The following is a 24882-nucleotide window of genomic DNA, read 5'->3' as shown; positions in this document are numbered from 1 at the left end:
GATATCGATGGTTCACCTGGGGCACGGTCTGTCCGAACAGCTCAGCCGCGCGCACCCCTCCCTCCCTCCCCCCCACTACGGGCCGACTGGTGGTTCGGGAATCGCGACCCATTGCCTCGGGGGTGCTTTCTCCCCACTCTCGTCACCGCTGCCCCCCACCCCCAACCCCCCCCCGTCAGTCAGGCTCAGAGCCAAACCCGTGAGTCACTTCCCCGTTCGGTATCCGGATTGCCGAGACTTGCCTGGGGGGGGCGGGGGGACTGGTGAAAGGTCCAACCTCTTCTTGGTGGGGTGGCGGAGAAGGTCTGGGGGGGTCAGGGGGCCAAAGTTCTGGTTTCAGTGGGCCCGAGGAGCCAGCTCTGGGGCAGGGTCCAGGTGTGGCCACTCCCTGGTGGCTGGAGAGGCTGAGGGGGGCCCCGATCGCGTCTCGTACAGCGCCGTGCACAGAGAGAGAGAGGGGGGGGGGCACGTCAGCCCCTACCGCTGCCTCCACTGGGTCAGAACTGGTGGTCCAGGAGTGACTGCACTGCCGTAGCCTCCGGCTCCTCCTTCTGCTCCCAATCGCGGCTGCCGCCTCGGGCCAGCGGGATGGCGGCCGGCAGTCCCTGCTCCAGTCTCGGTAACAATCCCTCGGCTTGGCTTAGGTCGCACAGCTGGGGGCAGGGTCCCTTAGAGAGAGGAGAGAGAGAGAGCAATCAACCAGAGGGGAGAAACCATCCCAGGAGACACGGGATGAAGCCTGGGCTGGAGACAAAGAACAGAGAAAATTCCAGCACAGGAACAGGCCCTTCGGCCCCTCCAAGCCTGCACCGACCATGCTGCCCCGACTGAACTAAAGCCCCCTCCCCTTCCGGGGACCATATCCCTCTATTCCCATCCTACTCATGTGTTTGTCCAGATGCCCCTTAAAACTCACTATTGTATCCGCTTCCACTCCCTCCCCCAGCAGCGAGTTCCAGACACCCACCACCCTCTGTGTAAAAAACACTTGCCTCGTACATCTCCTTTAAACCTTGTCCCTCGCACCTTAAACCTGAGCCCCCCCCCAGTAATTGATTCTTCCACCCTGGGGAAAAGAGTGCCTTGAATACAAGCGTGTCCTTTCGGAGAACAGAACTCCACACCGCACCCTAGATATGGTCTCACCATCAATCTGTAAGTGCAGCAAAACTTATCAAACTCTACACGAGAACATAAGAAATAGGAGCAGGAGTAGGCCATCTAGCCCCTCGAGCCTGCCCCGCCATTCAATAAGATCATGGCTGATCTGAAGTGGATCAGTTCCACTTTCCCGCTCTCTCCCCATAACCCTTAATTCCCCTGTCTATCAGAAACCTATCTACCCGTGACTTATCCCATTCCCCTCGCAACAAACACCAACATTACACTCGCCTCCCTAAGGGTGACACAGTGGGTTAGCACTGCTGCCTCACAGCACCCAGGGACCCGGGTTCACACAGTGGGTTAGCACTGCTGTCTCACAGTGCCCAGGGACCCGGGTTCACACAGTGGGTTAGCACTGCTGTCTCACAGCGCCCAGGGACCCAGGTTCACACAGTGGGTTAGCGCTGCTCCCTCACAGCGCCCAGGGACCCGGGTTCACACAGTGGGTTAGCGCTGCTGTCTCACAGCGCCCAGGGACCCGGGTTCACACAGTGGGTTAGCACTGCTGTCTCACAGTGCCCAGGGACCCGGGTTCACACAGTGGGTTAGCGCTGCTGTCTCACAGCGCCCAGGGACCCGGGTTCACACAGTGGGTTAGCGCTGCTGTCTCACAGCGCCCAGGGACCCGGGTTCACACAGTGGGTTAGCGCTGCTGTCTCACAGCGCCCAGGGACCCGGGTTCACACAGTGGGTTAGCGCTGCTGTCTCACAGCGCCCAGGGACCCGGGTTCACACAGTGGGTTAGCACTGCTGCCTCACAGCGCCCAGGGACCCGGGTTCACACAGTGGGTTAGCACTGCTGTCTCACAGCGCCCAGGGACCCGGGTTCACACAGTGGGTTAGCGCTGCTGTCTCACAGCGCCCAGGGACCCGGGTTCACACAGTGGGTTAGCACTGCTGTCTCACAGCGCCCAGGGACCCGGGTTCACACAGTGGGTTAGCACTGCTGTCTCACAGCGCCCAGGGACCCGGGTTCACACAGTGGGTTAGCGCTGCTGTCTCACAGCGCCCAGGGACCCGGGTTCACACAGTGGGTTAGCGCTGCTGTCTCACAGCGCCCAGGGACCCGGGTTCACACAGTGGGTTAGCGCTGCTGTCTCACAGCGCCCAGGGACCCGGGTTCACACAGTGGGTTAGCGCTGCTGTCTCACAGCGCCCAGGGACCCGGGTTCACACAGTGGGTTAGCACTGCTGCCTCACAGCGCCCAGGGACCCGGGTTCACACAGTGGGTTAGCACTGCTGCCTCACAGCGCCCAGGGACCCGGGTTCACACAGTGGGTTAGCGCTGCTGTCTCACAGCGCCCAGGGACCCGGGTTCACACAGTGGGTTAGCACTGCTGTCTCACAGCGCCCAGGGACCCGGGTTCACACAGTGGGTTAGCACTGCTGTCTCACAGCGCCCAGGTTCACACAGTGGGTTAGCACTGCTGTCTCACAGCGCCCAGGGACCCGGGTTCACACAGTGGGTTAGCGCTGCTGTCTCACAGCGCCCAGGGACCCGGGTTCACACAGTGGGTTAGCACTGCTGTCTCACAGCGCCCAGGGACCCGGGTTCACACAGTGGGTTAGCACTACTGCCTCACAGCGCCCAGGGACCCGGGTTCACACAGTGGGTTAGCACTGCTGTCTCACAGTGCCCAGGGACCCGGGTTCACACAGTGGGTTAGCGCTGCTGTCTCACAGTGCCCAGGGACCCGGGTTCACACAGTGGGTTAGCACTGCTCCCTCACAGCGTCCAGGGACCCGGGTTCACACAGTGGGTTAGCGCTGCTGTCTCACAGTGCCCAGGGACCCGGGTTCACACAGTGGGTTAGCACTGCTGTCTCACAGCGCCCAGGGACCCGGGTTCACACAGTGGGTTAGCACTGCTGTCTCACAGCGCCCAGGGACCCGGGTTCACACAGTGGGTTAGCGCTGCTGTCTCACAGTGCCCAGGGACCCGGGTTCACACAGGGGGTTAGCACTGCTGCCTCACAGTGCCAGGGATCCGGGTTCGATTCCCAGCTTTGGGTCACTGTCTGTGTGGAATCTGCACGTTCTCCCCAAAAGAAGCCAACCCCACCCCCCCAAAGAGGGAGCCATTCCGCCCCCGCCCTGCCAACCAAGAGGGAGCCCCACACAAACTCCTCCCCACTGGGAACCTACCTGGGACCTGGGCAGGCTTCCTTTGGCTGGTGTTCCCATGGCGCTGCCATTGGACTGGGTCCCGGATCCGGTGTCCCAGTCGGTGCTCGGTAGCCCGTTCGGCCCCCGCCTGCCCGGCAGGCTCCACTTGCCGTGGGGGCCCTCGTAGGTGAAGTTGACCGAGGGGGCCAGGCCGGCGCGGTGCAGGACCCGGGCGGCTCCCGACGTGTCCAGCTGGGCAGCGGGCGTGGGTAAGCGGTCACCCTGCGCGCTGGTGAAAGAGAGCTGGCTGGCGGACAGTCTGTGAGTGAGCAGGCCCTGGATGGAGGGAGTCCTTTGTAAAGAATTGCTGCCGTCTCTCCGAGGCTCCGACTGAGCCAGGAGCGAGAGCTGGACGGGCTGGGGTCTCACAGTCCATGGTGGTCCCACGTGCGAGGTCCCGTCGCTTCCTGTTGGTAGAAAGAACTTCCGTTACAGCACAACAACAAGCCTGCATTCGTATAGCGCCTTCCACATCGCGACAGCATCACCCAGTGCACAAATTAGATACACAAAGAGTAGGGAGGGGGGTGTAGGGGCTGGAGGGGGTGTAGGGGGCTGGAGGGGGTTACAGAGATAGGGAGGGGGTGTAGGGGGGCTGGAGGAGGTTACAGAGATAGGGAGGGGGTGTAGGGGGCTGGAGGAGGTTACAGAGATAGGGAGGGGGTGTAGGGGGCTGGAGGAGGTTACAGAGATAGGGAGGGGGTGTAGGGGGCTGGAGGGGGTTACAGAGATAGGGAGGGGGTGTAGGGGACTGGAGGGGGTTACAGAGACAGGGAGGGGGGTGTAGGGGGCTGGAGGAGGTTACAGAGATAGGGAGGGGGTGTAGGGGACTGGAGGGGGTTACAGAGATAGGGAGGGGGTGTAGGGGGCTGGAGGGGGTTACAGAGATAGGGAGGGGGTGTAGGGGACTGGAGGGGTTTACAGAGATAGGGAGGGGGGGGTAGGGGGCTGGAGGGGGTTACAGAGATAGGGAGGGGGGTGTAGGGGGCTGGAGGAGGTTACAGAGATAGGGAGGGGGTGTAGGGTGGTTGGAGGGGGTTACAGAGATAGGGAGGGGGTGTAGGGGGGCTGGAGGGGGTTACAGAGATAGGGAGGGGGTGTAGGGGGCTGGAGGGGGTTACAGAGATAGGGAGGGGGGTGTGGGGGACTGGAGGGGGTTACAGAGATAGGGAGGGGGGGGGGTGTAGGTAGTTACAGAGATGGGGGGAGCTGACCTGACTGGGGCTGGCTGCTGGTGACAGGGCCCTGGGGGTTTAAAGCCCCCAGTCCACTCTGCGACGTGCTGCTGTGAGTGATGTGGACGGTGGGGTTGTTACTGATGGAGGAAGAGCCCCCGCCACAGTCCGAGTCCTCAATGTTACCCCCGCTGTTACAGCCGGCTCCACACCCCTTCTGCAGCCTGCCGGGGAAAACACAACGCAAAAATGAGAGAGAGAGAGTCGGGGGGGGGCACTCTGATACCCTGCTTTATCACCCACCCCCCCACAACCCCACCCCCTGCCATTAAAAAGTAACCCCCCCACCCCGCGAACCTCACAAACACCCGCCCTGCCCACAGACTCCTTCCGGCAGCTCTGAGATACCTCGTCAAAGCAATTACTCATTGTTACGCTTGTCAGAGAGTCGTACTCCACAGGAGGAGGCCATTCAGGCCATCAAATCTGTGCTGGCTCTTTGACAGAGCTGTCCATTTCCTTCCCACCACCATCACACCCTACCCCTGCCGCCTGGGGTCTGTAATCATTTGTCTCACAGCGCCAGGGACCCGGGTTCGATTCCCGGCTTTGGGTCACTGTCTGTGTGGAGTCTGCATGTTCTCCCCGTGTCTGCGTGGGTTTCCTCCGGGTGCTCCGGTTTCCTCCCACACTCTGAAAGACGCGCTGGTTGGCCGTGCTGGGATTCAAACCCGGGTCCCCAGAGCATTACCCACAGAATCCCTACAGCGCACAAGGAGGCCATTCGGCCCATCAACTCTGCACTAACCACACTCCTGTCCAGGCCCTATCCCTGTAACCCCATGCATTTACCCAGGCTAGTCCCCCTGACACTAAGGGGCAATTTAGCGTGGCCAATCCGCCCTAACCAGCACATCTTTCAGACTGTGGGAGGAAACCCACACAGACTCTCTGGGTTGCCTGCACAGTGACAATACCAGGAGGCCGCTGCTAGAGGAATGGAAGGTTCCGGAAGTGGTAGCGGGAGTGGTGGGAATGGTAATAGGGTGGCACGGTGGGTTAGCACTGCTGCTTCAGAGCGCCAGGGACCCGGGTTCGATTCCCAGCTTGGGTCACTGTGTGTGGAGTCTGCACATTCTCCCCATGTCTGCGTGGGTTTCCTCCAGGTGCTCCAGTTTCCTCCCACAGTCCAAAGATGTGTGGGTTAGGTGGATTGGCCGTGCTAAATTGCCCCTTAGTGTCCTGAGATGTGTAGGTTAGAGGGATTAGTGGGTAATTCCTGGGTGGCCCCTCTCTCTGTGTACTGCAGGGTTCTATATTCGGGGTGACAGTGAAAGTCTCACCTTTCCCAGCTGGAGATGAACCAGCTGGAGATGTTCCTCAGGCTGATGGGGGCTCCCCAGATGGTGCGGAGCTGGCTGTGCTGGCCAGCGTATGAGGTGGTCAGAGGGGAGACGTAGATGGGGTAGCCGATGGGCTGGTCACACGAGGAGTTAATCATGTTACGAAGGGCCTGCTTGGCGTTCTGGATGCTGCCCCGCTCCGGGTTCCGGTTCCTCAGGAACACCAGCTCCTGCTGCTGGCCTGACCACAGGCCCCGCACGCACTCCCGGTTCACCTACAGGAAAGGGGGTGGGGGGAGAGAGACAGTGACACAGTCATCACACACCCAAAAACCCCAGCTCACAATAACACAATCACCCATCCGATTTGGGGGGGGGGGGGCCTCCCGCTGTGAAGATTCCCCACTCTGCAGAATGTAACTGGGTCAGCGCAGTGGGGGGGGGGGGGGGGGGGGGGGATCCGCGCCACTTGGAGGGGGGGGGGTCCGCACTGCGCTGGGGAGTGGTGGGGGGGGGGCTCCGCTCCGCATTGGGGGGAGGGTGAGGGGTCCGCTCCGCGCTGGGGTGGGGGGGGGTCGGCTCCGCGTTGGGGGGGAGGGGGGAGGGGTCAGCTCCACATTGGGGGGGGGAGGGGAGGGGCACTCCCCGCTCCGCATTGGGGGGGGGTGGGGGGTCCGCACCGCGTGGGGGGGGTCCGCACCGCGTTGGGATGGGGGGGTCCGCACCGCGTTGGGATGGGGGGGTCCGCACTGCGTTGGGATGGGGGGGTCCGCACCGCGTTGGGATGGGGGGGTCCGCACCGCGTTGGGATGGGGGGGTCCGCACCGCGTTGGGATGGGGGGGTCCGCACCGCGTTGGGATGGGGGGGGTCTGCACCGCGTTGGGGGGGGAGGGGGGGTCCGCACCGCGTTGTGGTGGGGGGGGTCCGCACCGCATTGGGATGGGGGGGGGCTCCGCTCCACACACACCTTGATGATTCGGAAGCTCAGGTACCGCTTGTTCAGCATGATGATCTTGTACTCGTCACTGCCATCGTCCATCACATGGCGCAGTGCCAGCAGCGAGTGGGTGTTGGTGAGGATGGCGTTACGCCAGGCCGGGTCACCCTCGTGCGAAATCACCATCTTCTCCTCGTTACTGGTGATGGCGTCGTACAGCACGCCCGGGTCATCGTACTCATCGGGGGAGGTGAAGTGGTCCTGAGCACAGGAACAGATGAAGAGGCAGCACTCACAGGACAAACCACCACCCCCCCCCCCCCACCAACACCCACAGATACACCATAGAAAGCATACCCAGAGCCCAGTGTGGCTCCGGCTCTGACCGAGAATCATACAATCCCCACAGTGCAGGAGGAGGCCATTCAGCCCATCGAGTCTGCACCGACCACAATCCCACCCAGGCCTACCCCCATATCCTGACTCCACACACAGGAGGTAAATTGCCCCTTAGTATCTAAAGATATGCGAGTTAGGGGGATTGGCCAAGCTAAATTACCCCTAGTATCAGAGGGATTAGCAGGGTAAATGTGTGGGCTTACGGGATAGGGCCTGGGTGGGATTGTGGTCGGTACAGACTCAATGGGCCGAATGGCCTCTTTCTGCACTGTCGGGATTCTAGTGTTAATGTAAACCTACTTGTGACACTAATAAATAAACTTTAAACTTCTTACTTTTCACAGTACCCCAGTATGTGAGAATAATTACATCGATTCAGTTTATTCAGAGGGTATTAAACCAACCCCACCCCGCCCCCTCCCCACACACCGCCCCCTGCCCCCTCCCCACACACCGCCCCCTGCCCCCTCCCCACACACCGCCCCCTGCCCCTCCCACACACCGCCCCCTGCCCCCTCCCCACACACCGCCCCCTGCCCCCTCCCCACACACCGCCCCCTGCCCCCTCCACCCCCTGCCATACCTGATGTAGTTTCAGGGACATACGGACCCCCGGTGCCACCACCTTCTGCAGCAGCTCCATATCGAGAAACACCCACTCGTCACGGGAGCAGGTAATACGGAAATCCCCTTTGAACAGGGCGTGTAACCCGTACAGGAACGGCTCCAGACTGCTGCACAGGGGGGGGACAGGGAGGGAGAGAGGGGGAAGGTGCAGGATATTAGTGTCAAAACTCCCTGCAGACCAGGCAGCATTCCCAGAGATAAATCACTGACATTGTGCTGGAATTCTCACTCGGATACAGGAAGCACCTCTCGTCCTGACGCCTACCCTATCCCGACTGGATCCAAGATCCCTCCAAGTCCCAATTCATCCATCATGGTCCCTCCTCCAGCCCCCTACACCCCCTCCCTATCTCTGTAACCTCCTCCAGCCCCCTACACCCCCTCCCTATCTCTGTAACCTCCTCCAGCCCCCTACACCCCCTCCCTATCTCTGTAACCTCCTCCAGCCCCTACACCCCCTCCCTATCTCTGTAACCCCCTCCAGCCCCTACACCCCCTCCCTATCTCTCTAACCTCCTCCAGCCCCCTACACCCCCTCCCTATCTCTGTAACCTCCTCCAGCCCCCTACACCCCCTCCCTATCTCTGTAACCCTCCTCCAGCCCCTACACCCCCTCCCTATCTCTGTAACTCCCTCCAGTCCCCTACACCCCCTCTCTATCTCTGTAACCTCCTCCAGCCCCCTACACCCCCTCCCTATCTCCATAACCTCCTCCAGCCCCTACACCCCCTCCCTTTCTCTGTAACCCTCCTCCAGCCCCTACACCCCCTTCCTATCTCTGTAACCTCCTCCAGCCCCCTACACCCCCTCCCTATCTCTGTAACCCCCTCCAGCCCCCTACACCCCCTCCCTATCTCTGTACCCCCTCCAGCCCCCTACACCCCCTCCCTATCTCTGTAACCTCCTCCACCCTCTCCGAGATCTCTGCGCTCCTCCAATTCCGGCCTCTCGAGCATCCCCCGATTCCCATCGCTCCGCCATTGGCGGCTGTGCCTTCAGCTGCCCTGGGTTATTTGGGAGGAGGGGGAGACAAGCTCTGAAATTCCCTCCTTTAACCTCTCCTTCCCCTTTAGCATGTTCCTTGAAACTGACCCCTGGGTGTAATGTTTCGGGACGCTGGTTGCTCGTGTCCGTGCTCTGGAACAGAGCTGACGTTGTGCTGAAGGTGCAGTATCAATCTCTGTAACCCGAGCTCACCACAGGGATCGTACAGCCTGGAAAGCTCACGGCGTGTGGCAGTAAGACCAGTCACAGCTGTCCGCAGCGGGTACTCTGCGGCAGAGAGGACTCAGCCTGCACTCATCTCACTGAAACAGGGCCCCATGTCCCTTTGGACATGACCCAGGTTCAGACACAGACCAAATTTATCACAGAATCCCCATAGTACGGAAGGCCATTCAGCCCATCGAGCCTGCACTGAGCACAATCCCACTCTGCCCCTATCCCCATAACAGCACCCTGCTAATCCCCTTGACACGAAGGGAGAATTTAGCATGGCCAATCCACCCTAACCTGTACATCTTTGGACACTAAGGGACAATTTAGCATGGCCAATCCACCTAACCTGTACATCTTTGGGCACTAAGGGACAATTTAGCATGGCCAATCCACCTAACCTGTACATCTTTGGGCACTAAGGGACAATTTAGCATGGCCAATCCACCTAACCTGCACATCTTTGGACACTAAGGGACAATTTAGCATGGCCAATCCACCCTAACCTGTACATCTTTGGACACTAAGGGACAATTTAGCATGGCCAATCCACCTAACCTGTACATCTTTGGACACTAAGGGACAATTTAGCATGGCCAATCCACCTAACCTGTACATCTTTGGACACTAAGGGACAATTTAGCATGGCCAATCCACCTAACCTACACATCTTCAGTCTGTGGGAGGAAAACCAGAGCACCCGGAGGAAACCCAAGCAGACACGGGGAGAATGTGCAACCTCCGCACAGACAGTGACCCAAGCCAGGAATTGAATCCGGGTCCCTGGCGCTGACCGCAGTGCCACTGTGCTGCCCACGCCAATCGCACAACTGGCCTGGCAGAGTGAAGACCAGTCGAAGTGATTGACCTGCAGATGGCAGCCAGGCAGGTCTGACGAGACTCGCCTCAAAGGCTTTACACCCGCAGCAACATAACCCCCACCCTCAAATCCCAGCTCCGCGGGAACTATCACTGCCACCCCCTTCGCTTCACACCACATCCCAGCTCTCGGGCCCCCCGCCCCTCCCTTAGCGGTGTGGGTGTTTGGGGAGACGTACAGAGGCACGCCCACTCCTCTCGCTCACTTACCTGGCTGACATGCTGTGTGAGGCCGTCCCCAGCGCTCTCCGACCCAGGATGCAGAGTCCAAAACACAGGGTCACCAGGGGAGAGTTCCTATCGCTCTCCACAGACTGCAGGGAGGGTGAAAGGTTAAGGGGGGAGAAGGGGGGGTGAGTGGGGGGAGCGAGGGAGGGCAGAGACAGAGAGAGATGGTTACATTAGCCACTGACTCAGACCAGAAATGCACTTCAACCTGCAGCTGCTAAACTGGCGACAAACTATTCAGTGCTGTACCACAGATTAGAAATCGCCACGACTGGATTAACACAGTGGGTTCACATTGCGGTCTCACAACTCCAGGGACCCGGGTTCGATTCCCGGGGGCACGGTGACACAGTGGGTTAACACTGCTGTCTCACAACTCCAGGGACCCGGGTTCGATTCCCGGGGGCACGGTGACACAGTGGGTTAACACTGCTGTCTCACAGCGCCAGGGACCCGGGTTCGATTCCCGGGGGCACGGTGACACAGTGGGTTAACACTGCTGTCTCACAGCGCCAGGGACCCGGGTTCGATTCCCGGGGACACGGTGACACAGTGGGTTAACACTGCTGTCTCACAGAGCCAGGGACCCGGGTTCGATTCCCGGGGGCACGGTGACACAGTGGGTTAACACTGCTGTCTCACAGCGCCAGGGACCCGGGTTCGATTCCCGGGGACACGGTGACACAGTGGGTTAACACTGCTGTCTCACAGAGCCAGGGACCCGGGTTCGATTCCCGGGGACACGGTGACACAGTGGGTTAACACTGCTGTCTCACAGCGCCAGGGACCCGGGTTCGATTCCCGGGGACACGGTGACACAGTGGGTTAGCACTGCTGTCTCACAGCGCCAGGGACCCGGGTTCGATTCCCGGGGGCACAGTGACACAGTGGGTTAACACTGCTGTCTCACAGCGCCAGGGACCCGGGTTCGATTCCCGGGGACACGGTGACACAGTGGGTTAACACTGCTGCCTCACAGCGCCAGGGACCCGGGTTCGATTCCCGGGGGCACGGTGACACAGTGGGTTAACACTGCTGCCTCACAGCGCCAGGGACCCGGGTTCGATTCCCGGGGGCACAGTGACACAGTGGGTTAACACTGCTGTCTCACAGCGCCAGGGACCCGGGTTCGATTCCCGGGGACACGGTGACACAGTGGGTTAACACTGCTGTCTCACAGCGCCGGGGGCACGGTGACACAGTGGGTTAACACTGCTGTCTCACAGCGCCGGGGGCACGGTGACACAGTGGGTTAACACTGCTGTCTCACAGCGCCAGGGACCCGGGTTCGATTCCCGGGAGCACGGTGACACAGTGGGTTAACACTGCTGTCTCACAGCGCCAGGGACCCGGGTTCGATTCCCGGCTTGGGTCACTGTCTGTGTGGAGTCTGCACATTCTCCTCGTGTCTGCGTGGGTTTCCTCTCTCAGTCTGAAAGATGTGCGGGTTAGGCAGATTGACCATGCTAAATTCACCCTGGTGTCAGGGGTTTAGCAGGGTAAATGAGTGGGGTTATGGGGATAGGGCCTGGCTGGGATTGCGGTCAGAACAGACTCGATGGGCTGAATGGCCTCCTTCTGTGCTGGAGAGAGTCTATGATAGGAAGCAGAGACACTCACATCTGGCCACTGCTTTTAAAGGCACCAGTTTGAGATGTTTGGGAATAAGAGACAGATATCTGGCCCCTCCAACAACACTAAAGTCAACATCATCCCAGTAGATTCCTGCAAACCAGTTAAGGGGGAAGCTGGATAAACACACGAGGTAGAGAGGAATGGAAGGGTATGGTCACACTGAGTGTGAACACCAGCATGGAGCAGTCAGACTGTTATCACATAGTCCAAAGCATTCTTTCCATTCATTCCTGGGACATGGGTGTCCCTGGCTGGGTCAGCATTTATTGCCCATCCCTAGTTGCCCCTTGGAGGGCAGTTGAGAGTCAACCACATTGCTGTGTCTCTGGAGTCACATGTAGCCAGACCGGGGTAAGGACGGCAGATTTCCTTCCCTAAAGGGAACCAGATGGGTTTTTCCGACAATGGGTCATCAGTAGATTCTTAATCCCAGATATTTTTTATTGAATTCAAATTCCACCAACTGCCATGGCAACACTAACCAGCCTCCCATCCACTGTCTACACTTCCCGCTGCCTCGGGAAAAGCAGCCGGCATGATTTAGGACCCCATGCACCCGGACATTCTCTCTTCCACCTTCTTCCATCGGGAAAAAGATACAAAAGTCTGAGGTCCCGTACCGACCAACTCAAGAACAGCTTCTTCCCTGCTGCTGTCAGACTTTTGAATGGACCTACCTTGCATTAAGTTGATCTTTCTCTACACCCTCGCTGTGACTGTAACACTACATTCTGCATTCTCACCTTTCCTTCTCTATGAATGGTATGCTTTGTCTGTACAGTGCACAAGAAACAATACTTTTCACTGTATCCCAGTACATGTGACAATAATAAATCCAATCAGAAATGTGAGGGTACGATGGAGTTGAGACACAAGGTCGAAATGGAATGGTGGAGGAGATGGGCTGAATGGCCTCCTCCCGCTTTCTGACACAGCACAGATGCCATTCGGCCCATCGTACCTGCCCTGGCACCCACCTTCTCCCGCCGGCTGGCACAGTACTGGATCCAGTCCAGGTAGACGTTACAGAAGGAGGCCAGGGAGATTCCCTGCATGCGATGGTCATAGTCTTCATCAATGTTGTGGTTGAAGGTCGGGTCACTGTCGGCGTAGGTGGGGCTGGCACAGGGTCGTAGCACCTCCTGGATCGCTTCATTGCTCACCCAATCCTCCAGCTTCACAGAACGGATCACATAGTAGATAATACTCTGGGGGGGAGAGAGAGAGGGACGGAGAGACAGAGGGAGGGAGAGAGAGAGAGAGAGAGGGAGAGACAGGGAGGGGGAGAGAGAGAGACGGAGAGGGAGGGAGAGAGAGAGAGAGACGGAGACGGAGACGGAGAGGGAGAGAGAGAGAGAGAGACGGAGAGGGAGGGAGAGAGAGAGGGAAGGAGAGAGAGAGAGAGAGACGGGGGGGGGGGGGGGGGGGGAGTGAGAGAGAGAGAGAGACGGAGCGGGGGGGAGGAGAGAGAGAGAGACGGGGGGAGTGGGAGAGAGAGAGAGAGAGAGAGAGACGGAGCGGGGGGGAGGGAGAGAGAGAGAGAGAGAGAGGGAGGCGGAGAGAGAGACAGAGAGGGAGGGGGAGAGAGAGAGAGAGAGAGAGACAGGGAGGGGAGGGGGAGAGAGAGACAGAGAGGGAGGGGGAGAGAGAGAGAGAGAGAGACAGGGAGGGAGGGGGAGAGAGAGACAGAGAGACAGAGAGGGAGGGAGAGAGAGAGAGAGACAGGGAGGGAGGGAGGGAGAGAGAGAGAGAGAGAGAGAGAGAGAGAGACAGACAGAGAGAGACAGAGAGGGAGGGAGAGAGAGAGAGAGAGACGGAGAGGGAGGGAGAGAGAGGGAGGGAGAGGGAGGGACGGAGGGGGGGAGAGAGAGGGGGGGAGGGAGAGAGACAGAGAGGGAGGGAGAGAGAGAGGGGGAGCGAGGGAGGGAGAGAGAGAGGGACGGAGGGGGGAGAGAGAGAGGGAGAGAGACAGGGAGGGAGGGAGAGAGAGCGTGAGGTAGAGAGACGGAGAGGGAGAGACACAGAGGGAGTGGTCACAACTTATGCCAACATTACTGCCAACTCAAACTTGCACTTTGGCTCTGAGATGCAGGTTTGTGGGTTGGCGGCCCACCCCCAGACCTCTCAGTACGTAACCCAGGCTGAGATTCTCTCCCACTGTAAGTGCTGGATTAAAGTAAATTACTGCGGATGCTGGAATCTGAAATCCAAAAGGTAAAATGCTGAAAAACCTCAGCAGGACCAGCAGCGTCTGTACGGAGAGACGTTTCGAGTCCAGATGACCCTTTGTCAAAGTGCTAGTCTGTTACTGGAAACGGAGACAGAAAGGACAAGGGAAGGGAAGTATCTGAGGTGGGCCAGGTGAAGGTGATGGAGGGGTGAGAACTGGAAGCCAAGTTGATGAATTTTGAGATGTCAGGACGAGAGAATGAAGCAGCACTAAAACAGTCACTGACGGAGCTGTGGGACAGGATCTGGTAGGCCTGGGACAAGGACTGTTCCACACACTCCATGAAAAGACAAGTGGAGCTCGGACCCACACGGGTGTCCAGGTGCTGCACTGTCAGACCAGCCATCCGTAAGAGGCAGCTAAATCCCTGCACACCCGCCTCTCGGACAATCGTGGAAAAGATTCCACGGCCAGTACTGGAAAAAACAAGTGGGAAGGGAGTTCTTCCCGTTGTCCGGGGACCAATATCTATCCCTCAGATAACAATGACCTGACCGTGTATGCAGTAGATGTGGGCCTCTCTGTGCTGTCTGTTGGGCTTCCTACGAGTGACTGTCCATCTAAAGGGACTTAACTGGCTGTAAATGTACCTGTCCTGGGAGTGTTTGATGGGGGGGGACAGTGTAGAGGGAGCTTTACTCTGTATCTAACCCCGTGCTGTACCTGTCCTGGGAGTGTTTGATGGGGGGACAGTGTAGAGGGAGCTTTACTCTGTATCTAATCCCGTGCTGTACCTGTCCTGGGAGTGTTTGATGGGGGACAGTGTAGAGGGAGCTTTACTCTGTATCTAATCCCGTGCTGTACCTGTCCTGGGAGTGTTTGATGGGGGACAGTGTAGAGGGAGCTTTACTCTGTATCTAACCCCGTGCTGTACCTGTCCTGGGAGTGTTTGATGGGGGGGACAGTGTAGAGGGAGCTTTACTCTGTATCTAACCCCGTGCTGTACCTGTCCTGGGAGTGTTTGATGGGGGGACAGTGTAGAGGGAGATTTACTCTGTACCTAACCCCTTGCTGTCCCTGTCCTGGGAGTGTTTGATGGGGGGACAGTGTAGAGGGAGCTTTACTCTGTATCTAACCCCGTGCTGTCCCTGTCCTGGGAGTGTTTGACAGCGATTGATAATATCACTTATCCCGTGACTTGTCCATACCTTCCCTTTTTTTTAAACCCTAAAGCTAGTCCCAATTGCCCACATTTGGCCAATATCCCTCTATACCCATCTTACCCGTGTAACTGTCTAAATGCTTTTTAAAAGACAGAATTGTACCCGCCTCTACTACTCCCTCTGGCAGCTCGTTCTAGACACTCACCACCCTCTGTATGAAAAAATTGCCCCTCTGGACACTTATGTATCTCTCCCCTCTCACCTTAAACCTCTGCCCTCTAGTTTTAGACTCCCCTACCTTTGGGAAAAGATATTGACTATCTAGCTGATCTGTGCCCCTCATTATTTTATAGATCTCTATAAGATCACCCCTCAGCCTCCTACACTCCAGAGGAAAAAGTCCCAGACTATCCAGCCTCTCCTTATAACTCAATCCATCAAGTCCCAATAGCACCCTAGTAATGGTTATCTGTCTGACGAATCTCATTCTCTTGCTCACTGTCTGAATTAAGCCCCCCCTCTAGTGCCTTGGGATGCTCAAGGAGCTACAGAAATGCAAATTATCCAGCCCATGTCTCAGGGCAGGCAGGGGAAGGGTCTAATATCTGGGCTCCTCCAAGTGTCCTGGATGGGTTCAGAGGTTGGAGCAGCACGGTGACACAGTGGGTTAGCACTGCTGTCTCACAGCGCCAGGGACCCGGGTTCGATTCCCGGGGACACGGTGACACAGTGGGTTAACACTGCTGTCTCACAGCGCCAGGGACCCCGGGTTCGATTCCCGGGGTCACGGTGACACAGTGGGTTAACACTGCTGTCTCACAGAGCCAGGGACCCGGGTTCGATTCCCGGGGGCACGGTGACACAGTGGGTTAACACTGCTGTCTCACAGCGCCAGGGACCCGGGTTCGATTCCCGGGGACACGGTGACACAGTGGGTTAACACTGCTGCCTCACAGAGCCAGGGACCCGGGTTCGATTCCCGGGGGCACGGTGACACAGTGGGTCAACACTGCTGCCTCACAGAGCCAGGGACCCGGGTTCGATTCCCGGGGGCACGGTGACACAGTGGGTTAACACTGCTGCCTCACAGCGCCAGGGACCCGGGTTCGATTCCCGGGGACACGGTGACACAGTGGGTTAACACTGCTGTCTCACAGCGCCAGGGACCCGGGTTCGATTCCCAGGGGCACAGTGACACAGTGGGTTAACACTGCTGTCTCACAGAGCCAGGGACCCGGGTTCGATTCCCGGGGGCACGGTGACACAGTGGGTTAACACTGCTGTCTCACAGCGCCAGGGACCCGGGTTCAATTCCCAGGGGCACAGTGACACAGTGGGTTAACACTGCTGTCTCACAGCGCCAGGGACCCGGGTTCGATTCCCAGCTTGGGTTCCGGTTCGGAGATCGGGAACTCCCCGATTAACCCTGTGGTGCAGTGTGGAGGGGCTGGGTTCCGGTTCGGAGATCGGGAACTCCCCGATTAACCCTGTGGTGCAGTGTGGAGGGGCTGGGTTCCGGTTCGGAGATCGGAGACCCCCCGATGAACCCCGTGGTGCAGTGTGGAGGGGCTGGGTTCCGGTTCGGAGATCGGGGACCCCCCCCCGATTAGCCCCGTGGTGCAGTGTGGAGGGGCTGGGTTCCGGTTCGGAGATCGGGGACCCCCCCCCGATTAGCCCCGTGGTGCAGTGTGGAGGGGCTGGGGTTCCGGTTCGGAGATCGGGAACTCCCCGATTAGCCCTGTGGTGCAGTGTGGAGGGGCTGGGTTCCAGTTCGGAGATCGGGGACCCCCCCCCCCGATTAACCCCGTGGTGCAGTGTGGAAGGGCTGGGTTCCAGTTCGGAGATCGGGACCCCCCCCCCCGCCCCCCGATTAGCCCCACTACCGCAGTACCTTGACGTAGTAGGTGATGAGGATCTTGCGAAGATCGAATACTTGCAGCATGGAAGCAGCGTTGTTGTCACTGATGCTGTAACCCTCCAGGACGTACTTGGTCGCAGCCACCTCCCAGGCCAGCCAGCGCTGTCCAAAGGCAGCGTTGAAGGACAGCATGTGGGGCAGGTGACCAGGTTCACAGCAGCAGCAGCCCTCGTCCTCCTCCACACCCTCCGTAATAGCCTCCACCTCTCGCTGCTGGCAGTAGGTGCCTGTTGGGGAACAGGGAGACACACAGGTAAAACCACAGGGTGGCTGGTAAACCCACCCCCAAACCGGGGGACTCAACTGAAAATCCCCCCTTCTGACAATCCACAGACACAGGCACCAACCTGACAGGGTGGCACAGCGATATGGGCAGCACAGTGGGTTAGCGCTGCTGTCTCACAGCGCCCAGGGACCCGGGTTCACACAGTGGGTTAGCGCTGCTGTCTCACAGCACCCAGGGACCCGGGTTCACACAGTGGGTTAGCGCTGCTGTCTCACAGCGCCCAGGGACCCGGGTTCACACAGTGGGTTAGCACTGCTGTCTCACAGTGCCCAGGGACCCGGGTTCACACAGTGGGTTAGCACTGCTGTCTCACAGCGCCCAGGGACCCGGGTTCACACAGTGGGTTAGCACTGCTGTCTCACAGCGCCCAGGGACCCGGGTTCACACAGTGGGTTAGCACTGCTGTCTCACAGTGCCCAGGGACCCGGGTTCACACAGTGGGTTAGCACTGCTGTCTCACAGTGCCCAGGGACCCGGGTTCACACAGTGGGTTAGCACTGCTGTCTCACAGCGCCCAGGGACCCGGGTTCACACAGTGGGTTAGCACTGCTGTCTCACAGCGCCCAGGGACCCGGGTTCACACAGTGGGTTAGCACTGCTGTCTCACAGTGCCCAGGGACCCGGGTTCACACAGTGGGTTAGCACTGCTGTCTCACAGCGCCCAGGGACCCGGGTTCACACAGTGGGTTAGCGCTGCTGCCACACAGCACCCAGGGACCCCGGGTTCACACAGTGGGTTAGCACTGCTGTCTCACAGCACCCAGGGACCCGGGTTCACACAGTGGGTTAGCGCTGCTGTCTCACAGCGCCCAGGGACCCGGGTTCACACAGTGGGTTAGCACTGCTGTCTCACAGCACCCAGGGACCCGGGTTCACACAGTGGGTTAGCGCTGCTCCCTCACAGCGCCCAGGGACCCGGGTTCACACAGTGGGTTAGCACTGCTGTCTCACAGCGCCCAGGGACCCGGGTTCACACAGTGGGTTAGCGCTGCTGTCTCACAGCGCCAGTGACCCGGGTTCACACAGTGGGTTAGCGCTGCTGTCTCACAGCGCCCAGGGACCCGGGTTCACACAGTGGGTTAGCACTGCTGTCTCACAGCGCCCAGGGACCCGGGGTTCACACAGTGGGTTAGCACTGCTGTCTCACAGCGCCCAGTGACCCAGGTTCACACAGTGGGTTAGCACTGCTGTCTCACAGTGCCCAGGGACCCGGGTTCACACAGTGGGTTAGCACTGCTGTCTCACAGCGCCAGTGACCTGGGTTCGATTCCCAGCTTGGGTCACTGCGTGTGGAGTCTGCACATTCTCCCCGTGTCTGCATGGGTTTCCTCCCACAGTCCATGGATTGGCTGTGCTAAATTGTCCTTGGTGTCAGGGGATTAGTGGGGGTAACTAAGTGGAGTTACGAGGGTACAGCCTGGGTGGGATCGTGGGCGGAACAGACTCAATGGGCCGAATGGCTTCTTCCTGCACTGTCAGGATTCTATGATTCCACCGGTGGGATTTGAATCCTTGTCCCAGCTCCCAGAGCATTAAGCTGGCGTCTCTGGATTACGGGATATTCCCCAGCAGCCGGGGGAGGCTTGGCACAGGGACGGGGAGAGGGAGGGGGCCGGATGGAAGGGTAAGTACCTCGGAACTCCAGGCCTCGCAGCTGGAAGGTGACAATGCCATTGCCGATCTCGATCAGGTGCACCAGGGCGTTCAGGTAGTCCGAGGCCAGGATGAAGCAGTCGCCCATGGCATGGTTACCCCAGCGGCCCAGCATCAAGTCTCCGCACAGGCTGTGCTGCAGCGAGCGGGTCAGGTGCTCGTAGAAGATGGAGTTGAGGTTGTTGTCGTCAGCCCCTGAAACACAACGCCTGCAGTTAGAGAGAGTTTCCCCCGACCCAGCCTCCCGTCCCTCCCTCCCGCTGCACTGGGTCCACAGTACACCCACCAGCACGGAGCACCTACTCCCTCCCCTCCTCAGGGTCAGGGTCTGGACAGAGCTCAAGTCAAGGGGCTGGGCAGACTAACCACTGTGCCACCATTATACACTGCGGTCCCACAGCGCCAGGGACCCGGGTTCGATTCCCGGCTTGGGTCACTGTCTGTGTGGAGTCTGCATGTTCTCCCCGTGTCTGCGTGGGTTTCTTCCACATGCTCTGGTTTCCTCCCACAGTCTGAAAGACGTGCTGGTTAGGTGCTAAATTCTCCCTCGGTGTAACACAAACAGGCACCAGAGTGTGGGCGACTGGGGGATTGTCACAGTAACTCCATTGCAGTGTTAATGTAAGCCTACTTGTAACACTAAGAAACGCTGCCTCGGGGAAAAGCAGCCAGTATAAATAAGGACCCCACACACCCCGGACATTCTCTCTTCCACCTTCTTCCATCGGGAAAAAGATACAAAAGTCTGAGGTCCCCGTACCGACCGACTCAAGAACAGCTTCTTCCCTGCTGCTGTCAGACTTTTGAATGGACCTACCTCGCATTGAGTTGATCTTTCTCTACACCCTCGCTGTGACTGTAACACTACATTCTGCACCCTCTCCTTTCCTTCTCTATGAACGGTATGCTTTGTCTGTATAGTGCGCAAGAAACAGTACTTTTCACTGTGTCCCAGTACATGTGACTGTAATAAATCAAATCAATTTATCAGACAACTGCAAACCCCGCCCAGACACCCGTCAAGTTAACCAACAAGTACCTGGATTCCTGTCCAGCTGTGTGGCCAGTCGAGTGTTGGAGTGGTCGACTCGCTTGGTGCTAAACAGAAAGGGAGAGAAAGAGGAGAGAGAGAGAGGAAAGCGAGTCAGTTGACTGCCCAGTAACAGTGAATGAAGACAGAACTCGCCACAACGGCCTGCCAGAGGGGCTGATGGGGAACGGCAAGCACGGGTGAAACAGTAGAAATCTTCGTGTTGCTCAGTGTTACCACGCAGGGGTTGGCCCCAAATTTGAGAAACCAAGCCGAATTCCCCCAAGAGGGCCACCTCGCTTCACAACCTGTTAGAAATGTTTGGGGAGCTGCTAAATGTTCCTCATTAACATTCAGAGGTTCATTAACGGAAATACGTTACACTCGAGGATAATTAACCAGTTATTTGTTTAACCAACCTGGAGCTTTAACCAAACAAGCAAAATTAAGATACTGTGGGAATGCTGTTCAAATAAATATATGGATCATTCATCACCCAAAAAAGGTAATAACAAAAATTTAGTCACTCTGGGAAAAAAAAATACAACCAGGTGTCTTAGCTTTGAAAAATCTCTGGAATTCTTCTGTTGATTCCGCTGCCCTTAAGCTCTTGGATTTTGGTACCCTTCGATGGATAGATGGGGAGTTAAGAGAGATTCTAAGATGGCAGGGAGTCACTCTTTCCCTCTCTAGGTGTTGAGAGGTGACAGCTCTTCAGCTGGACTGCAGGTAGGCAGTCGAGTTCCTCTGTATAACTCTGATGATCTAATTAACTTTCCAATGCAGGATTGGTCTGATGTTCTCAACAATATCAAATCCAAATTTGATAGGGTCCTGACAGCTTCTTTAAACTGATAGGCTGTCAGAATTTAAAAGCCTGCAAAGCCTGTTACCAAAACAATCCCGATGCTTGGTCCTTGTTACAAATGTTGCAATCTGTGTACTCCCTGCGCAAGTGCATTTTAAAACCCCGAAGCGCGGAGACAAAACCAGCTGTTAAAGGGACCACACTTCAGGTACAGCTGAGCGCAAGAGGGCAGCCTCATCGTCTGGGGGGTGGGGTTCACCCCTTTAATCCTGTTTGCGGGACAGGGTCAGGAATATCCTGCCCCTTTCACTCCCAGTAAACACAGATGGAGGGACGCTGAGCCCCCTTTGCCTGGAAGGCGGGAAAGTTTGAGGCCGCGCGCTGCTTACTTGTAATCCCGCTCCCAGAATTTGACCGGCCGGGCGTAGGAGGTGATGAACACTGCGCTGCCGAGGAGGGGGTTCAGAGGGGTGGAGACAAGGGCCGAGAGTACAGCCTGGACAAAAAGCATTGCTGAATCTGGATGGAGCCGCCGGTTAAGGAGGTTACACAGGGGCCACGGTTAGCCGAGAAGGCCGGCTGCTGGTCAGAGACACCACAAATAAACATAGAAATAAAAAAGCAGGCCATTCGGCCCTTCGAGCCTGTTCTGCTCTCCAATCGGATTGCCATTGTAAATGTGATAGGAGAGAGATTGATAGAAACTAGAAGCAGGATGAGGCCATTCAATCCTGCTCCACCATTCGTTCCGATCATGGCTGATCACCCAGTTCAATATCCTGATCCCCCCCCCATATCCCTCAATCCCTTTAGCCCCAAGAGTGATATCTAATTCCTTCCTGAAATCACACAACGTTTTGGCCTCAACTACTTTCTGTGGGAGTGAATTCCACCACACTCTGGGTGAAGAAATTTCCCCTCACCTCAGTCCTAAAAGGTTTACCCCGAATCCTCAAACTCTGACCCCCTAGTTCTGGGCTCCCCCCACCATGGGGAACATTCTTTCTGAATCTACCCTGTCTGACCCTGTTAGAATTTTATAAGTTTCTATCAGATCCCCTCTCACTCTTCCAAACTCCGGTGAATATGCTTAGACCTGCCATACATTTACCCAGCCAATCCTCCCTTACCCTGCACATCTTTGGACACTAAGGGGCAATTCAGCACGGCCAATCCACCCTAACCTACACATCTTTCGGACTGTGGGGGGAAACTGGAGCGCCTGGAGGAAACCCACACAGACACGGGGAGAATGTGCAGACTCCACACAGACAGTGACCCAAAGCCAGGAATCAAACCTGGGTCCTTGGCGCTGTGAGGCAGCCGTGCTAACCCACTGTCCCAGCAGTGCACTCCTGTTAAAATTGTGCCATTTGGCTTGTATGGCTTTATGTCATTCAGCCATCTGAGTGTCACACCCCACACGTCTTTGTGTCAAAGTTATTCCTGTCGTGTTCCTGCCATGTCACTGATCTGTCTCTGTCCCCTGATGATTGTTTCTACACTCCCACATCCTGACCCCGCTGTAGATGGAATAATGTTTCCAAACCTCCCCCCCCACTCTTGGCAACGTGCCATCAATGGCGGTAAACAGAAAGGATACGGGGAACAGCGAACGGCTGGGCGAAGGCATGGAAGGCAGAGCCCCACGTGATCTGCCACGGAGCGATGTAGGTTAGCACAAATCGCAGCTTATACAGCAAGTCCCAGAGCTGCAAACAGGCAAGAGTCACTGTTAAACCTCTCAACACGTACCGCAACATACATCAGCTTCATTCCCAGGTGGGACAAGAGACTTGGAAGAGAGAGGGTTATCATCAAACACTCCCAGGACAGGTACAGCACGGGGTTAGATACAGAGTAAAGCTCCCTCTACACTGTCCCCCATCAAACACTCCCAGGACAGGTACAGCACGGGGTTAGATACAGAGTAAAGCTCCCTCTACACTGTCCCCCCATCAAACACTCCCAGGACAGGGACAGCACGGGGTTAGATACAGAGTAAAGCTCCCTCTACACTGTCCCCCCATCAAACACTCCCAGGACAGGTACAGCACGGGGTTAGATACAGAGTAAAGCTCCCTCTACACTGTCCCCCATCCCAGGACAGGTACAGCACGGGGTTAGATACAGAGTAAAGCTCCCTCTACACTGTCCCCCATCAAATACTCCCAGGACAGGTACAGCACGGGGTTAGATACAGAGTAAAGCTCCCTCTACACTGTCCCCCCATCAAACACTCCCAGGACAGGGACAGCACGGGGTTAGATACAGAGTAAAGCTCCCTCTACACTGTCCCCCCATCAAACACTCCCAGGACAGGTACAGCACGGGGTTAGATACAGAGTAAAGCTCCCTCTACACTGTCCCCCATCCCAGGACAGGTACAGCACGGGGTTAGATACAGAGTAAAGCTCCCTCTACACTGTCCCCCATCAAATACTCCCAGGACAGGTACAGCACGGGGTTAGATACAGAGTAAAGCTCCCTCTACACTGTCCCCCCATCAAACACTCCCAGGACAGGTACAGCATGGGGTTAGATACAGAGTAAAGCTCCCTCTACACTGTCCCCCCATCAAACACTCCCAGGACAGGTACAGCACAGGGTTAGATACAGAGTAAAGCTCCCTCTACACTGTCCCCATCAAACACTCCCAGGACAGGTACAGCACGGGGTTAGATACAGAGTAAAGCTCCCTCTACACTGTCCCCCCGATCAAACACTCCCAGGACAGGGACAGCACGGGGTTAGATACAGAGTAAAGCTCCCTCTACACTGTCCCCCATCAAACACTCCCAGGACAGGTACAGCACGGGGTTAGATACAGAGTAAAGCTCCCTCTACACTGTCCCCCCCATCAAACACTCCCAGGACAGGTACAGCACGGGGTTAGATACAGAGTAAAGCTCCCTCTACACTGTCCCCCCCATCAAACACTCCCAGGACAGGTACAGCACGGGGTTAGATACAGAGTAAAGCTCCTCTACACTGTCCCCATCAAACACTCCCAGGACAGGTACAGCACGGGGTTAGACACAGAGTAAAGCTCCCTCGACACTGTCCCCCCCATCAAACACTCCCAGGACAGGTACAGCACGGGGTTAGACACAGAGTAAAGCTCCCTCGACACTGTCCCCCCCATCAAACACTCCCAGGACAGGGACAGCACGGGGTTAGATACAGAGTAAAGCTCCCTCTACACTGTCCCCCCATCAAACACTCCCAGGACAGGGACAGCACGGGGTTAGAGACAGAGTAAAGCTCCCTCTACACTGTCCCCCATCAAACACTCCCAGGACAGGTACAGCACGGGGTAGATACAGAGCAATGCTCCCTCCACAGTGTGAGGCGTGGGGTTTTACACTTGCCTTGCTGCAGATGATTGACATGAAGTAATAGTCTAGCAGGAAAGTCTCGGAGCAGTGGCTGTAGTCAAAGCGGAAGAAGAGGACGGTGAAGCTGAGGGTCACGTACTGGTGACAGGGGCAGCAGAACGAGGAGCGAAGAAGCTTCAGCCCAGCCACGGTAATGAAGAGGGGGTCAATACTGCGGGGGGGGGGGTGGGAGAGAGAAAATAAAGAAGTTAAAACACCAGATTGGAAACACAAACCCAACAGTAATGATGGGGGTGCAGGGGGGGGAGAGCGGAGGCACCAGGGGAAGGCCACATCACACTGGGAAGGGTGGGGGGGGACAGCGCTGCACTGGGTGGATGGGGATGGAGTGCTGCACCCGGGGGGGGGGGGGGGAAACGCCACACCAGGTTTGGGGGTGTTGGTGGGGGGGGGGGGGAGGGGGGTGGTGCAGCATTGCCCGATGTGACAATCACTGCTCGTCACAAACAGAACTCCCCACTCCCAGAATGGTTTTCCCAGACACTGCTGCCATGGCGGAAAGGCGGCAGCCATTTATGCACAGCAAGATCCCACAAGATCATCGCCACTCCCCCCCCCCCCACCCCAATATCCATCTGTTGTCTTTCTCCCCCTCTCTCGCCGGGACGAAATGTCGGCCCAGGACAGTGACGGGGGTGGGGGTGGGGGTGGGGGTGGGGGTGGGGGTGGGGGTGCATTAGACCTTT

General features: G+C 57.5%; 1 protein-coding gene across 1 annotated transcript; it reads right to left on the bottom strand.

Annotated features, from left to right (window-relative positions):
* Window positions 1-201: 201 nt before the first annotated feature.
* On the bottom strand, window positions 202-24347 carry LOC145340477 (pecanex-like protein 3; the record flags this gene model as incomplete). Its single annotated transcript, XM_080184946.1, has 14 exons — window positions 202-668; window positions 3311-3738; window positions 4546-4730; window positions 5850-6124; window positions 6818-7048; window positions 7770-7920; window positions 10118-10221; window positions 12748-12978; window positions 16995-17248; window positions 18940-19155; window positions 20000-20058; window positions 21188-21317; window positions 22402-22510; window positions 24170-24347. Coding segments are annotated over 14 exons (2722 nt in total), but the record flags the coding sequence as incomplete, so codon positions are not given.
* Between the last annotated feature and the right edge of the window lie 535 nt (window positions 24348-24882).

This window comes from Carcharhinus amblyrhynchos, unplaced genomic scaffold, assembly GCF_965287045.1.
Source record: "Carcharhinus amblyrhynchos unplaced genomic scaffold, sCarAmb.v2.hapA chromosome_1056, whole genome shotgun sequence".
NCBI classification, from domain to species: domain Eukaryota; kingdom Metazoa; phylum Chordata; class Chondrichthyes; order Carcharhiniformes; family Carcharhinidae; genus Carcharhinus; species Carcharhinus amblyrhynchos.
The sequence above is the reverse complement of the archived record's forward strand: the minus strand, read 5'-3'. Positions and strand labels throughout refer to the sequence as shown.